The sequence below is a fragment of the Cuculus canorus genome, chromosome 5 (assembly GCF_017976375.1).
Source record: "Cuculus canorus isolate bCucCan1 chromosome 5, bCucCan1.pri, whole genome shotgun sequence".
Classification (NCBI taxonomy): domain Eukaryota; kingdom Metazoa; phylum Chordata; class Aves; order Cuculiformes; family Cuculidae; genus Cuculus; species Cuculus canorus.
Window position 1 is genome coordinate 18,891,836 of NC_071405.1, and position 16,577 is coordinate 18,908,412.

At 38.3% G+C, this 16,577-nt stretch overlaps 1 protein-coding gene across 37 annotated transcripts in view; it reads left to right on the forward strand.

Moving 5' to 3' along the window:
* The window catches only part of NRXN3 (neurexin 3), a 998,348-nt gene that overhangs the window by 740,902 nt on the left and 240,869 nt on the right, over nucleotides 1-16,577 (forward strand). For all 37 annotated transcript variants that reach the window (XR_008449915.1, XR_008449916.1, XM_054066539.1 and 34 more), the window contains 1 exon segment: nucleotides 5,850-6,031. Coding sequence is in view for 35 of the 37 variants with exons in the window: in XM_054066539.1 (XP_053922514.1) it covers nucleotides 5,850-6,031 (182 nt within the window). In the remaining 2 variants the exon portion in view is untranslated.

The following is a 16,577-nucleotide window of genomic DNA, read 5'->3' on the forward strand; positions in this document are numbered from 1 at the left end:
ACTGCCCTGCATGGTCACAGCCAGCTCTGACACAGATGAAAACAACCCACCACATGCCTGAACTTCAACCTTTCGTAGGTACATATGGTGCTGCTACTTAGATTTAAGAAAGGGCAATAGCTGCTGAGTGCAGGAGACACAGGAGTGTGGTTGGAGGGCTCATGGGAGGATGCACAAAGGAAGGGAGCACCAAAAAAACAACCAGGAGAAGGTGTGGAAGAAGGTTCAGAGATAAGTTTGTGGAAGGGAACATTGCTGAGGACATGCTGAAGATGCGCTTTTTTTAATTTAAAGGAGCTGTTCTGTGTTGGATGCGGTGTGCCTCTGAGGGGACTGCAGCCCAGGGCAGGGACACAAGCTCCCTGAGAAAATGGGCTTGTGGGTGACCTGTGCCAGAGCAGGGATGCCCCTGAAGGGACTGTGGCCTGTGGGAGACCGGCACAGAAGCAGGAATACCTCTGAGGGGCTGCAGCTTGTGCATAACCTATGCTGAAGCACAGAAAGTAAGAAAGAATCAAGGGATAGTGGAAAGAAATCTCAGTGCACAGACCATGATCTCCTGCACTGCCTGTTGTTTCACTGAAGCCCAGAGGAAGGGAAGACTAGGAAGGGGCAGAAGAACTGATGGGCTTCAGTTGAGCTTGAGGAAGTAAAGGAAGTTTCCTTAAGTGTTTAATAGTTTGTTGCTTTTGTTCTCAATGCCTGAATTAGTAAGGGTTTTTTTAATTGTCAATAAAACCAATTAAGTGAGATTACCCCAGTTGAGATTGTTTTGCCTGTGACAATGTTGTCACAAAAAGATGTGGGACCCAAGTTGTAAATTTTGGTATTAACACCTGTAATAACTGTAGCTTTTAAATTGGCCTGGGTTCCTCATAATTTGCTTCTTAAAGGCACTCTTAGTGGTAAAAATCTGAACTGTAGCATTTGTAGTATGTGCCCAGTTGCTGCAATTAACCCTTTAATGTAAAGACATTGTTATAATACTTACCCAATGTTGCATTTTCTTGGCCACAGGAAAATGCATGTGTGTGCTGTGCTGTAGCGGAGGCAAAATGGGCTGTTGTTGGCTTACTAGATGAAAACAGAATTTGGAATAGAATATTTAATGTGGGGAGATTCACAGGATCCCTAAGGCACAAAAGAAATTATATCGTGTGCAGATTTGTTTTCTACTGCTTGTACAGGATTAGTTTTAGTCGGGATATAGCTACTGCAGTTCTACTACGTTGCTTGAAGGATACTCTTCCTTAAGATAGGTTTTTGAAGTCTTTGGGCAATGATGAGGAAACGGTGATAAATGATTTAAATTATAGGTGGTGGTGCCAACTTAAAGAAGATGTTTCTTGGCACAACTCACTAGAAAGCTTTATTTGCTGGCTCTATAACATTGCTTATAGCTTCTCTGTTAGAAATTTTTCATGAGGAGCGTTTACCTCAAACTATTGCTTTTGACTGAAAATGAATAATCTAACAGCTCATTCCATGAATATAGTTAGCAAATACATAATTGGCAAACTTTAAATAACAGCATAGTCATGCATGTTGCAAAAAAATGTCTTTCTGATGTTTGAATCTCTAAACGCCGAAGGTATATTTATAAATTATGTCATTTCTGAGAGAAGTCAACTTCCACTCTGCCAAACTATAAGTTTATAAGCTTTGTGTATGCTAAGCATATAATGTCATCCTAGTGGCTTAAATCTGTAGAGTTCCCTCACCGTATATTTCTTCACTTCTTGGAGCTTCCAATACTGACCAAATTTTGCACACAACATCCCAGTAGAGTAGCTGAATATGTTCTATTCCCATTTGTTCTCACACATCAGTACAGTAAATCTGGCCCAGGGCAGTGAGAGAAGTGGGATTTCTCACAGCTGACTGGGGAATTAATTTTGTGCACTTTTATCTTTGATTTTTTTTTTTTTGCCTTCTTTTTTTTCACAGTGTAAGTTGAAGTTACTGTTATATAATTGAAGTGGTGAAGCACTGTAACAATAAATACAATGGGATTAATGGAATTAATCAGACTTTTTTGTTTTCAGGGTACAGTTGGTGTTGTATTTATTAAGGGAGGTACATAGCTAATCCTTGAACAATGAGAAAAAACTGCATATCAAGTGACTGCTCATTATCAGTGTATTATCCATTGTCTGTCTTGAATAGAAAGTGTCTTGGAAAAAAATGTGTCCTCTTGTGTAATAAAGAGGTCTGTAACAAAGCTTAGGTGCAATGAGAAGATCTCAAGCTGAACAGACTTCCATTTCTTCAGCTTTTTTTTTTTTAACCAAGTTCTTCACTTATTTAGTGTACAAATTTTTGCGACACCACAAAGTAAGGGTAGTTATGGATTTAAGATCAGAACGGACCACTGGAGGTAAACTAGTCCAGCTAGTTCACTTACACCAGCTTAAAACAAGGTCAGCCAAACAGAGTTGTTCAGGCCTTGTTAAGTTCTGGTGAAGCAGAAATCCCTTTTCCTGAATTCGAGAGTTGCAATTCTACTGTTTGTCTTGTTCAATTATCTTGAAGTTTCTAACTCCATAAACTCATGGTTGCCCAGACAAATAGAAGCATTCCAGTCGAGTCGGTTTATGTTTTGTCACATTTAGGTTGTCATGTGGTTCTTTGTTTGGTTGGTTTTTAATATGATCAAAATGTGATAGTAACTGTTCTTGTCCTTCCTCTTCCATGTTTACTTGATGTTTGCACCTTGTGTTTTCAGACTGGAGGAACTATCTTGTTCATAATTTGTGGGAAAGAAAGTGGTAGTGGCATAATGTTAATATGCTATCTCTTTACGAACACTGCAATGGGTATCCTGTATCAAAAAGGTTGGGAAGGGACATTGATGTACCCAGCAAATTGTTGTGTGTTCAGTTACATGAAGGTAAAGCAAGTGGCACACCTGTTGTTACGCAGACAATTCTGATCTGGACAATAAGGAAGCAACTGCTGGTAACCAGGATTCTGTGAACAGATTAGTTTGGGCAGTACTGCTCTAGTTGTTAAATCTGAATGATCTTTTTGCAAAAACCCAAAGTACTGAATATCTTCAAGTTAGGCCTAAAAGCAAAATCTGTGTTCTGTGAGGAGAAAGTGAGGTCTGTTAAGCAGTTAAGTCCCATGACAGCCCTATGAAGATATAATTGGTTCTAACTGGCACTCACAGGAGCACTGATATGCTCTGCCTGCAGTCAAATGGCTCTTAGAGAGGCAAAGAAATCATCCATCTCCATAAATAGTGAAGAACTCTCTTCCAAGCTTGTCTTTGCTGCTGAAGGACCTGGTAACCAGTACAAAGAAAAGGAGGAGAACTTGCAATTCAAGTGACAATAGTTTTGGGAAGTGGATTTTAATCTTTGAAGCCATCAACAATGAGTAAACTAATCTTCTTTGGCTTAACACGTTGTTATGCCTTGTTTCAATCTGTAATGCAAATACACTCAACTTTTAGAACAAACAGATGAACTGAAAAAGGGTATTTGTAACATAGTTTATAGTGGGCTGTTGATATATCTGTGCATGAGAGGAAAATGTGGGAAGATGTAGATTATTCGCTGCTACTCAGTCGTATCCAACTCTCTCTAACCAGGAGGTTACTGATACAGTTGGGGATGAGTTTAAACAAGCAGACAAACAAACCCCCTTTCTACGTATTTTGCAGTAGTTGTACACTCTCCATCTTGAGTTCAGAGATGAATGGAGAGTTAAAGTTCAGTATGTAAAATTAATCTTACTGAAATTATACATGTGCACACTTCTGGAGTGTCAGTGTGTTGGGAGGGTGTTAATTCAGAAATTTTCTAACACTAATTTCAGATGCAGTTGTTTGACTTTACTAAGGGCATGTTCTGGCAGGTATGTACACACCTGGAAGGAAGGAAATGTGGGTTCATTTTCACTCTGCCATTGAATTAGCTCTTCACAAATTGTTTCCTTTCTGTGGGTCTGGGTTTTTAATGTCTGTTTTGGTGACATGTGTTGAGATGTCTGGATGAATCCCTGTAAGTGAGGGTAAAGTGTATTAATTATTTCTAGTGAGGTACAGTATTTATTTGGAACACAGGTCATGAAGTGCTTTAGTGGAGCTGCAGCTTTGTAGGCAAACGTAGAAATTACCTGTATACGATTTCACCTGTTTCTATATCTAACCAACTAACTTACTTTTGGGGTTGCTTGCTACGTGTTGTTGGCTGGTATATGGTGTGGAAAGAAAACCCAAAAACAACAGATAAAAAACCCAAACAAAACAAACAAAAAAAACCCCAGTGTCAGTTGTAGTTACACTCAGATTATAAAATGTATCCAGTAATTGCCAATACTTTCTACAAATACTTCATTGCTGGGCCTGAGGCAATAGTAGAAGCTGGTTATTTTTGCTTACTGTTCTGTAGCTTGTGACCAATTATAATAGCACTCTGAAAATGAGGTGCAGTAAGTGGCTGAAGCATTGAGAAGTGTTGTTCCTGACCTGTCTGGAGATTTGAGTCTAGGACAGCAATTTTAGCCACGTTTTACAAGAAGCTCAGGGGCTGATTTTATAACTACTGAGTTATAAAATTCTGCTTCTAACTCAGAGTGTTGAGTATAAGTCAGAATGAGAACTCAGAAAGCTTTTGCTTCCCAGCTTCCTAATCTGTGACAATAGTTCCTCACTTGTGTCACTTCCTTGTCTTGCTTAGCTCAGATGACCCTCGTGAATGTTAGAGGACAGCGTTCATCTTTGGTGTTGTCCTTAAAAACAAGCTCAAGGAACAAATTCCCAGGCTCACTGTAAAGACAAACAGTGCTGGAAATATGTGGACTAGATATCCAAAAGTCTTAGGAAGTGTTGAGGATAGTTTCCCACTATGTGTGAATAGTCTTTGGCTGGCAGCTTCAAGGAGGGCTATGAAATATTCCCTTTGTACCCCTTTATATAAAATTCAGTCCCATCCTTCTGAAACAGTTGTCTCTTTTGTTTTTGTTTCTTGGATAGCAGTGTTCTATCTGGCACTGTATGGTATATTAGCACTAATAATATCATTCATTCTTGATAAGCTCTTCATTTATCTTTATCTTAAATGCTGCTTATCTGAATTTAGGAACTAATAAAATGTACTTCATCAGTGTATACAGAGAAATTTCTTGAGTCCTTAATACCTTAAGATGAAGCTTGCTTGTTTGTTTGTAGTTCTCCTGCTGTGATGTGCATAGGAAGTTGACGATGCTCTGAATAACAGGCACACACATTTAGATTACTCTTCAGAAGTGGTTCTGAGTCTTGAGTCCACGCTTATCTGAAGGATGAACTTCCCATAAGGAGGAAATCATTGTTTGTAACTGAGTCTAATGGTGCAAGGCTAATGGTGAAGGAATAGATATGTTTTGTCTAATAAAAAGCTGTTTCACCTTCATATCTCCTTCTATTGGGAAAAATGTCTAGCATTCCAGAGCCATTGCTCTACAAAGGAAAACGGGTGGGTTTTTTTTAAGAGGGAAGAATACACGTGAGAAGTTGGAGAGGGCAATCCAAAGTACTGTTTACATGTGGAATCAATTCTGGTTTCAAAGATGACTCGCAATTGCCATTTGTCACAAATTGAAGGATTTCAGTATGTGTTGTCCTCTTTTGTTACCTGGTTGAGTCTGGAAATATATATTTCCATCATCTACTCAATTTTCCTGGATCCTTCTCTGTATGCTCTCAGTAGCCTGTCTAGCAGGAGGCATCAGCTTCACCACTTTAACTAATGAAAGCATCTGCTTGTTTATATTCTTTCTCTTGGAAGTCATAGTGATATTAATAGACTTGGCAAATAAATAAATGAAATGGGTAATTAATACTTTTTTCTTTCATTTTCTAGCTGGTGCCACATATATATTTGGGAAGAGTGGAGGTCTCATCCTGTACACCTGGCCAGCTAATGACAGACCAAGCACAAGAACAGACCGTCTTGCTGTGGGCTTCAGCACAACAGTGAAGGATGGCATTCTTGTTCGGATTGACAGTGCCCCGGGGCTTGGTGATTTTCTGCAGTTGCACATAGTGAGTATACATAGGCCCGTGTCTATGCCAGACACGGGTTTCTGTTAACTGAATACGCACTTGAAGAAAATTATTAGTCTAGAATAGTATGCGTTATACTTTGTGCTCTCTCTATCTTCAGCACTCATCAAAGTAACCTACTTCAAGTTATTCTTTAGCTTTTTGTGGAATTACTGAGTGGATGCACAGGGAACCAAGGCTTGACACCGGAATAAGGAGGGACAGGGACAAACAAAGAAGAAAAGCCTTATGAGATTCAATAGCAATAGAATTTATTAGAAAGTTGTGGAAGTATTTTGTGGCAGTGGTAATCTACAGTGGCATACTCACAATCCTAAATACAAGTGAAATTATGGTGGAGTGTATTATTGTTCTCAGAAGGCAAAGAAAGAAACGGAGTGATAGGGCTGGTTTGTTTTTTTTTTCCCTCACTGAGAAAGTTAATTCACCAGATCCTGAAGCTGATATAACTGATGCTTGATTTAGTGGCATAGTTCGAAAGAATAAGAATTTGATGTTGTTAGCGTAACATGGCTTTGCAAGAAATCGGACTTTTTTGTTGTGACACGAAATATTATAGGGAAACTTGAGTGAAGTTGGCTTTAGGAAGACTTGAATTGCTAGAGAAAATGAGAACACTAGAACTGGAAACTTTTGGAGTTTGTTATTTTATGTGATGCTTTGGGAGGAGGGCAGTTTTGTTTGCTTTGTTCTCCTTTGCAAACAAAGTAGCTAAGACGCTTAGAGGTAGAAACTGGTTGTGTTATACAATGCTCAGATTATTTCATATGTTTTATGCATTAATTCGTAGTAGAAGGGGAGTGGATCATTTGTAGGTTTTGAATGAGCTGGGGAGTTATTGACATTACATGGAAACCTGAAGATGTAAGTAAACAGGAACAATGCCAGGTCCAAAACAGACCTAATGTTAATGAGGGTCTTAAACTGCTGATGGAGTTTGCCATGTTCAGAATCTTGCGAAGCAGTGGGCATGTCGCAGGGTGGTTCTGAACCATGGGTCAGGGCTAGTACTGATTGCTGGCATTCTAAGTGATTTTGACCCTGTAGACTGTCACCAATTACGGCTTCTCTCTTTTTGATATATATACAAATATTTAGTTTGTGTTTTGTACTGGAATGAAAGTGAGAAACCTTGGCAAGTTTTTAAGAATAATACTTTCTTGTTTCTTAGAAAAAACCCAAAGAATTCCAGAAGACTTGGTAGAAGTGAACAAAGTGAAGCCTAATGGCTTGGAATTCTGTAACTCCCATTGAGCAAGAGTGGTTGGCTGTGTTTGAGCAAGAGAATGTATATTCTTCAGATATTATATAGCATGTGTAAAATGCCAACAATTAACTGCTGAACAGTACACCAGCCATGTGCAGAGATACTAATTTGTTCAGTGTTAGAGAAAGAAGTGAAAGATAGCATCTTGTTGCTCTTGGCTGCCTAATGGGATGGTACAGAGAAAATGGAAGTGAGGTTCTTTGTGGTAGTTAGTGGAAGGAAGAGGGGAAAAGGACACAAGAATCAAAATGGAAATTTTAATCCTGCATTATGATAAGAACTTGCACAGTGAGTCTTTTCAACATTAATGATGAAGGCAAATAGTTTGTCTCTACATGTTGGTCTTGAATATTATCAGCTCTACCTTTAAAAATGAGTCCAACTGAAGTTTTAATGAATTATGTTTTTTGTTAACATTGTAAATAGTTTTGCTGGAGAGATTGAAAGAAAACAAGCAAATCTAACCTGAGGTGTAAGCATTCATTTAGAAAAAAAAAAATGTTCATAACTTTTTCTTTCGAGTCAGTTTTGGAAAGGAATGAGAGATTTTCTGTTTCCTCCCAATATATTTTGTTCAAACTACTCTAATGGCATGATCCTAGTTTCAGATTATTTCAGAGATCTAGTCAAAGCTATTAATTGAGGTTGACATTAATACTAAAAGTTCTATTGACTCCATCCTGTGTAGTTTGGCCAGTTTTAATTTCTGAAGCAGTTCACTGGTAGCAAATGCAGAAATAGTTCAGCTTTAATTTCTCATGTTCTTTTGTGGTCAGGATGGATTGGGAGGATTTGCCAGGAATTCATGAGAAGCAAAGGCGTGCTGCTGTGCCTTTCTGGATACAATATTACTGTTCATCAAGTATATCACTGACTCTGCCTACATGATCAAATAAAGAATATGGTCTGATACTCATGCTGTTACAGACAGTAGAAAAGTTAGAGGAGCTTTTTAAGTCGTATTGGATCCTTGAAGGTCTGGAAGACTTTATCTCTGATTTACAGTTCAAAGTCACAGAAGCAAGCTTAGATCAGGATTATTTTTTGAAAAAGTCAAAAGACGCATCTTGAAATGACAATAAAATGCAAGGCCACATAGGACCTTTTTCTTACCAAATACATACAAGCTTTCCATGAGACCAAGATCTTTCGTAACTGACTGAAAACTACCACGTGCTTTGTGCTCTGTCTGTCTCTGTCTTCTTTTCTTCAAAACCTTGTCCTGCTATTAGTCCATTTTCAGGTTTTAAGAGAAACAAGGCAGTGTGGATCAAATTAGGATAGAAACAGGGGACAAATAAATTTGTAGATCAGAGCTATGAAAGCTAATTTAAATTCACAATAAAAGAAAATTTTAAAAATACAAATACTTAAACCATAAAGGAAATTGTAGGAGAAAATGGGTACTAAAACAGGGAAGACAAGTTAATATGACTTGTTTTATGTATATTTAGCAACTTGACTTTTTCAGTAGTGATTATATTTAATGATGATAATAATGAAAGTGACGGGGATTTTCCTGGATAAATATTGGGGAAGCCTCTTATTCCAGTCACAGAGTTTATTTTGGATGCTGTCCACTGGATTCTGACCTCCTCATACTCATACAATGGAAACCTGGCATGTGTGAGTTGTAGTTGACTGTTTCTATATGTTCATTCACCTTATACTACAACACCTATCTTATGATTTAAAACATGCAAAACTCTTCATAGATATCAAATGGGAAGAGGAAGACAAGTACAGTTATTGACAGTTATCATTCTGTTGATGACTGTGGAAAGAGAAATTGCCCCTTTGCGTGCAGTGCGCTTTTATTCTTCAGTCTTTCATTCTGATGTGTATTGTAAACTACCACCTTACCTCTGGCCATTCAGAATGATGGTGTGAGACTGGTCCAGTTTCTGAATTACTTGTAAAAAGTAAACTCTGAGTTTGGGAAAAAATTATAGTGATTTTGAGAGAAGATTTGCTTAAGTAGACCCAAGCTAATGAGGATCCATCTCTTAGCAGCAGGCTGCAACTGAAGGCTGCAGGAGTTGATGAAGAACGTTCTGATTCTTAAACAATAAGTATAAGAAAATGTAAGTCTTCCCCGAGTTAGAGATGGCATAGCTAAATAAAAATGAGTATAAATGGATGAAAATATATGTGTAGGTTTGGCCAAATTTGTCCACTTGAACTATGATTTTCCAGAGTCTGTGTTATGGATTTTATGGTTGTAGAGACAATTATGGCTCCTCTGTAGAAAGTCCCCTTGGAGACTCCCTCAAAAACTGCAGTGCCGTGTCATCTAAGCAGATACAGAAGAAGCAGAAGAATTGGAATCAGGAGAAGGATAACGAGGTTATGATGAAGGATGAATGATGAACTGAATATCTTAAGGTTTAGACAGAGATAATAAATGGAGACAAAATATATTAGCAGTTTGATTTACTTTTCTATAACCAAAATTGCCATGATACAAAATGTTTTGGCCTTTCTTAGGCCAAATTCAGAGTGAGCATTAAAAGAGTGAGAATTTTTGTATTGAAGAAAATAGAAATAAGAGGATATTATTTTGCAGGCAGTGTATCGACAGAGGCTATAAACCATTAAAAGAGGGGGGTGATTTTCTTCCATTGTCTATCTTCGTGACTACAGGTTTCTCTTAAAGTGCATGTTTTACTGTTTTGGGTTTTTTTGCTTGTATAGAACTCTTATTTGTATTCACAAAACCAACCTCAAACCTCAAACAAATTTCACTCCACCATATCTTGATCTTGTTTCATTAATGTTCATTCAGAATAGTGATATTATTCTTGCCTTTCCAGACTTTAAACCAGCATAGAGTAAGTCTTCCGAGTTTGATATGTTTCTTGGAATATACTAGAATTGGTTAAGCACCAGTGTCCTATAAGCTGTTGTCAGTTTTTTGAAGTGTTTCACGTCCATTAGGTTTCATTTCACTTAAGAAACAGTAAAGAATTGTGTGTGTTTCTCTGAATTACGTTAATAGAAATTATAAGCCCCTACACATCAATATGGAGTATCTATTCAGTGAAACATACTTTATACTGAAGCATGCTAGTGGATCCCCAGAAGTGAGGCAGAAGCTTCTTTTCTGAAACAAGAAATTGTTTACTGACTGACTGTGTGTAGGAAACAACATCTTGTGTAACACAGCTGAGTGAGTAAACAACTAATGAATGAGAGTGGCAAGACTACCTACTGGTAAAGGGAGGGAATAAGGATGTGCTTCCAAGCAAAAGATGATAGTGTCTGGATCCTTAGGCTGTCTAAGGACATTTTCCACCAAGACAAAATCTAGCAGCCTACCTGAGGGAGTACTCTGCAGGTCTCCTGTAATTACTAATGTGAAAACTATCTAAATGTACCTTTTTGACAGGGGTAAATTCTCTGGCATTGGCTTCTGAATACACTACCTTTAATAGGTGTAACCTGAGGATTAACGTAGGCATGAAACATGCCACAGGAGGTTTAGACTGAATATTAGAAAAAAAATTCTTTACTGAAAGAGTGGTTGAAGCATTAGAAGGGGCTGCCCAGGGAGGTGGTGGAGTCTTCATCCCTAGAGGTGTTCAAAAAGTGTGTGGACAAGGCACTTCGGAACATGGCTCAGTAGGCATAGTGGTGTTGAGCTGATGCTTGGACTTGATGATCTTAGAATTCTTTTCCAACCTCTACGACTCTATGAAGGCTTGAAACAATGACTGCTAACCTTCCAGGCAAGATGGCAAATGAGTTGAATATGGGAGTGGGATAACATCTGATTTAATCTCGGTGTATGAAATTCAGAGTCTCTCTGAAGACAGCAGAGTCTCTCTTTCATTTTTTCATATATATACATAGATATATATTACGAACATTTATAGCTGTGGGCTGTCAGTTCTTGAAGCTATGATTAAATAGTTAAGGAGCCTCTAACCTAACTCATGTTGCATGTTATCTAAGGTAAGTGGAAATTGGCAAGATAGTCTTCATTTAAGGTGTGACATACCTACACATACACTGCAGTACCTTAAAAATTATCCTGCCTCCTCAGCAGAACATCCGTGGTGTGCAATGGAGTAGGTTTCTGTTTATCTGTGCGCGGTAGATAGTGCTGACACCATGAGGACTGGGGTGGTAGTCCTGTCTGCTTGCACCAATGGGTAACAGACTCCCTACCAAGCACGAAGCTATTGCATTACAAACAGGATCTGAGGATCTCGCAGAGCATGTCAGAAGGGTTTACCTCTTTTCTATAGTTATTAGCATTAATAATGTAAGTTTTAAGTCACATCTTCCTTTTTGCTTAGAACGGCAGTCATCTTCAGCTGAGGCTTTGCATCCTAATTGTACTCCATTTCTTTATGTTGATCACAAGAAGATGATTTAATTGCATCTGTGTTAATCAATATTGAAGCAGATTAACAGCATGCATACAGTGAGTTACTATCTTTCCTTAGAGGGAAAGGTAATTTCTAGTTAATCACTAGTAAATGTTTAGGTTACCCTAACTTGTTATGTTATTTCTGTCCTTGCAAGAGGACAGAAAACTGCCCAGCATTCTGCCTTCTCTGAACAAGGGAGAAATAGCTGAACAAAAATAAGATTAATGTGTAATTTAAGAACCAAAAGCTAAAGACTAAGAAAATGAACAGGAGACCAAGGTATTGGTAGTATGGATAACAAAGATATCCTCTTTCACAAAAAAACCTATCCAAAGACATAGCAGGAATTCCATTGAGAGATGCAAATCCATTTGCTCTCTCTATGTAACAAGGTGTGGTGCATGCTAAAGGGATGAATTTAATCGTATGTCATATTTATTACAACTGGCTTTTTTTCATGTCTATCACAACATGCTTAGTGCACGTGATTGAAGAGATTTGACTGGGGATGGTAAAATTATCCTAAAGGCTGGCTCTAAGTTAAGAGACAAACCTCAGGAAGTTCAGAAGGCAGTGAGTAGGCTGGAGGCACACCAGAGTTTGGAAGGTAACACAGCCAGCGCAGCTAACCCAAATTGACAAAAGGGACATTCCACACCATAACATTCCTTGCTCAGCAAATAAATTCAGGGAAAGGAAGAAGGCATGCTGATGGTATGACCAATGTCTTTCCAAGTCACAGTTACATGTGCTGAGGCCCTGCTTACCTCAAAGTGGCTCAACATCTGCCTGCAGATTCGAAGTAGTGAGGCTTTGCTTCACTCATTAAACTGTCCTTATCACAATCCACAAGTTTTCTTACTTTTACCCTTCTGATTTTCTCCCTTATCTCACTGAGAAGGAGTAAGTGAATGAGCAGCAGGGTGGGTGCTTAGTTTACTCATCAGTGTCAACCTGTAACACATAGTCTTTTCCTGGAAGAGGGGCCTTCATTCCTGATCAAGTACTATGAAAATACTTAATGTACAAAGAGGCTACTATATGCAGGTCATCCACACAAAAAATGTAGCTCAAGATAACTGCTTGCCAGTTGTGCCTGTTTTATAGAATAAAAAAAAAAGGTCTTTTCCTGTCCTTTTCTAAACTCTTTGAGTCTGATGTCCCATGTGTTTGTGCATAATGCATTTATTGTTCCCTAGAGCACAGAAGAATTAGTAAAGAAAAACTAATTTGAAGAAAGAAAAGAGACCTTCAGTTTTCAAAACAGCTTTAATTTATGTGGTTTTTTTTTCGTTACTTCCGCTTTTATTTTGAAAAGATGGTTAAAAATCCATTTTTGATATATTTGAACTAGCTCACATTATGCGTAGGAATGGTCCGTCTAGTTCTTGGGAAAGAGACTCTGTGGTAGGGGATCACAGCTTAAGACTTTGAAGGTTAAGGAGCTTCTCACTGCAGGGTGCCTGTTTATCGTTGGCACAATTTGGCCCTATGCCCCATTAAGTTATCTCAATGAGCTTTTGAGCTTCTATTCCTGACTTATTGTCAGTGTCTATACCAGGTATGTGAATGAAAGTACTTAGCTGAATGCAGCAGGGTGGTAAATAGTGCACTGAATTCTTTGGCTAAAGATGATGGATTCTAGATCTCTAGCTCCATTTAGGCACCATGGAAGCTCTGTGCTTTGATACAGGCATTCGTTAGCACCTCACTTAGTGACAGTTTACATGTAGATCCTGGCTTATTAGAGATATGGAAGAAAGCTGGTAGGGGGCAATTTTAGCATTAATGGTAAAACTGCCAGTTGGACCGCAAGTTGCCTTTATTAGAGTCACAAATCTGAAAATTATTTCAGCTCTGCAGAACAGCTTAGTTCTGCTAGACAATAGAGTGAAAGTCAAGGAGTGGAGGAGATGGAGGAAGATCAGTGGAAGTTACATAGGTAATTTTGTGAAACCTGGATTGAAGATAGAAGTAACTACACTGCCTTTGCTGATTTAAAGCTTTGCTGTGTCGTCAAGGAAGCAGACTTCTGCTAAGATTATCATGATTTGGTATAGTGAACAGAATTAACAGCATTTTTTTCAGAACGCACATCTGCCCATTTTAGTGGTGTACATCTTGCAAAGTCAGATCCTAGTGCTGCAGTGTTAGTGCAGAAATAAAAAATATGCTCCTAATTTGAAGCAAAAATCTTAATGGGCTTCCTTATGAGAGATTCATCCCTAAATATATAGTCTGTGTTTAAAATATCTTCTGTGGCTTGAATCTCGTTTAATTTATCAAGGTTTGTTTTAAGATTTGCTGTAGTTCTGTGAATTGCTATTAGGTGTTAAATGATTAAATCTCAGAGTATCTCACAGTATCTATCCAAGTACTCTGTACGGCAATAAATATTATGTTATTCCTTGTTCTGTACGCTATTTAAACAAATACTGTGTTTTGCTTAGTATTTATTTTACTCTTTCCTGTGACTATATTGTTTATGTAGGCTATGTCATCTAGCGCTATATTATATATCATAATTTCACTAAAACTTGAGCTGAATTGCTTTTACTGTTTTGCAGTACTTCTTACTATTTCAGAATGGATATTTGGAATTTTCACAATTTGTCACATAGTCTTGTCAGTGAGTAAGTAAATGAGGAAACACTGGGACTTTTTTGATGCTGAGAAAATTTAGATTTTTCTTCTTGATGTTTTTCTTCTAAATACTAAATACAAAGGAGAGAAGCGGTGTCTGTGGGTTTCTGGCTGGGTCAAAGAAAGAAACTCAATCAATCTCCAATGAAGTCCTTTTATTGAAATAACCAAGACCTGAAGGAGAGAACTGTGAGGTTTCTAGCATTCATTCTGAAAGAGACTAAAATATTTTATATTTGCAGACTCTTTGGCAATATCGATGTTTGTCCTTTACAGGAAACACCATATTTGCAAGCTTCTTGAGACCAATCCATCTTACTTCTGTATACTTGGATAAATTGCACTAACAGGTTCTAAATTAAATCTGTTTGTAATTAAAGCCTTTGTCTATGGTTGCATAAAAAAAGTAAAATAAAATTCTTGATCTTTGTGTTAGTGGATAGCAGCAGGGTGTGATAATAACTCACTGCACATTGAAACATGCTGAGTACTACTCAAAAGCAATTAAACAAGGGCAATTGTCAGTTTAATTTACCCCTGGTTCGTATCTGATGTGACCTTCTCATCAAAGGTTAACAACTATTTGCTACTACATCAACTACAGTGAAATGAACTGTTTCTCTATTAAGCCTCTAGGAAGAATATCTTAAACAGGAACATATTGAATCTTACTAGAAAAATATAAACTTGATCTAATTCAAACAATGTTACACATTCATTGCTCTCTGAATTTAATTCTAGGAGATTTCAAAACTCAGTGCAGGGAAAAAGATAACTTGATGACCGATACGCGGCTGACTCTGAGAAGAAAATCAACCGTTCTAGAGAACAAAAATAACTAGTTCTGCACAGTTTTACATGGAAAATGAGAAGCAATGCTGCCTTTTCCTGTTCTACCAGAGCAATGCAGAGACAATCTTGAAGAGAAAGTTCACTAAACTGCAGTTTGGCTGAAACTTGAACATCCAAGTACTTGTAAATTTTATTGTACATAAGTTTTCAAGAAAGGGGCAGAGTTCTTTTTCACAGGCATTGCTTTAAAGGTTGTTATAATGCCTAAAACATATATATGCTTATACATTTAAACAGCTATACAATCACAATATATCACAATATCTCTGTGAAAGCTAAACATGTGAACATCCTTATAGAATGAGGAAACTGAGGCCTTAGAGGTCAAAAGATGTAACTAGAGCTGTAGCCTCAGAACTGGAGCTGCCTGGGTATACACATCCATCCTTTCTTAAATCAGAAGGCTTCACAGTGCTTCCTTCTCCATCCTGAGGGAGCAATTAAATACCATCAGATGCGAGAGGATAAGGCCCTTGGAAAGCTACTGTTGCCAACCTCTCCTGCTATTGCCCATGACATCTGAAGGCTCATTTTACAGCAGCAGGTGGTGTATGGTGTTTTTGTTATTGTTGCTTGGTTTTTTTCTCTCCATTTAAATGCTGATGGGGCCTGGACTTACTTAGCTTCTGTGTTGTTGAGATCAAGGCTGAAGTGGTATTAGTTCTGCTAATAAGTCTCTCACATTAGTTAACCTTTCAGTGCATAAAGCATGATTAAACCGAAGGCTTCCTGCTGGTTTAAAAGGCTTTTATATTAGAAAATGATACAGGCATTTTCCTCTTCCATTTTCTTAAGTAAGGTGAGATGGGTAAGGCTGCAAACACACAATCTGAAACCCACTTGAAGTAAAGCTTATCATAGAACACTTTGGGTTGGAAGGGACCTTCAAAGGTCATCTGATCCAACCCCTCTGCAATAAGCAGGGGCATCTTCAGCTAGATCAGGTTGCCCAGAGCCCTGTCCAACCTGGCCTTGAGTGTTTCCAGGGATGCAGCAGCTACCACCACTCTGGGCAACCTGTTCACCACCCTCATTTACATAGCATTTCTTTCTTGCATCTTGTCTGAATCTGCCATCTTCTAGTTTGAAACCATTACCCCTTGTCCTACTGCAACAGACCCTGCTAAAAAGCCTGTCTCCATCTTTCTTGTAAGAACCTGTTAAAAAATGAAACACTGCTATAAGGTCTCTCTGTAAACTTCAGGCTGAACAAAACCAACTCTCTCAGTCTGTACTTACATGGGAGGTGCTCCATCCCTCTGATCATTTTTTGTAGCTCTCCTCTGGACCTGCTCCAACAGGTCCATGTCTTTCCTGTGCAGACGGTTCCACAGCTGGATGCAGTACTCCAGGTGAGGTCTCACTAGAGCAGAGTAGAAGTGCAGAA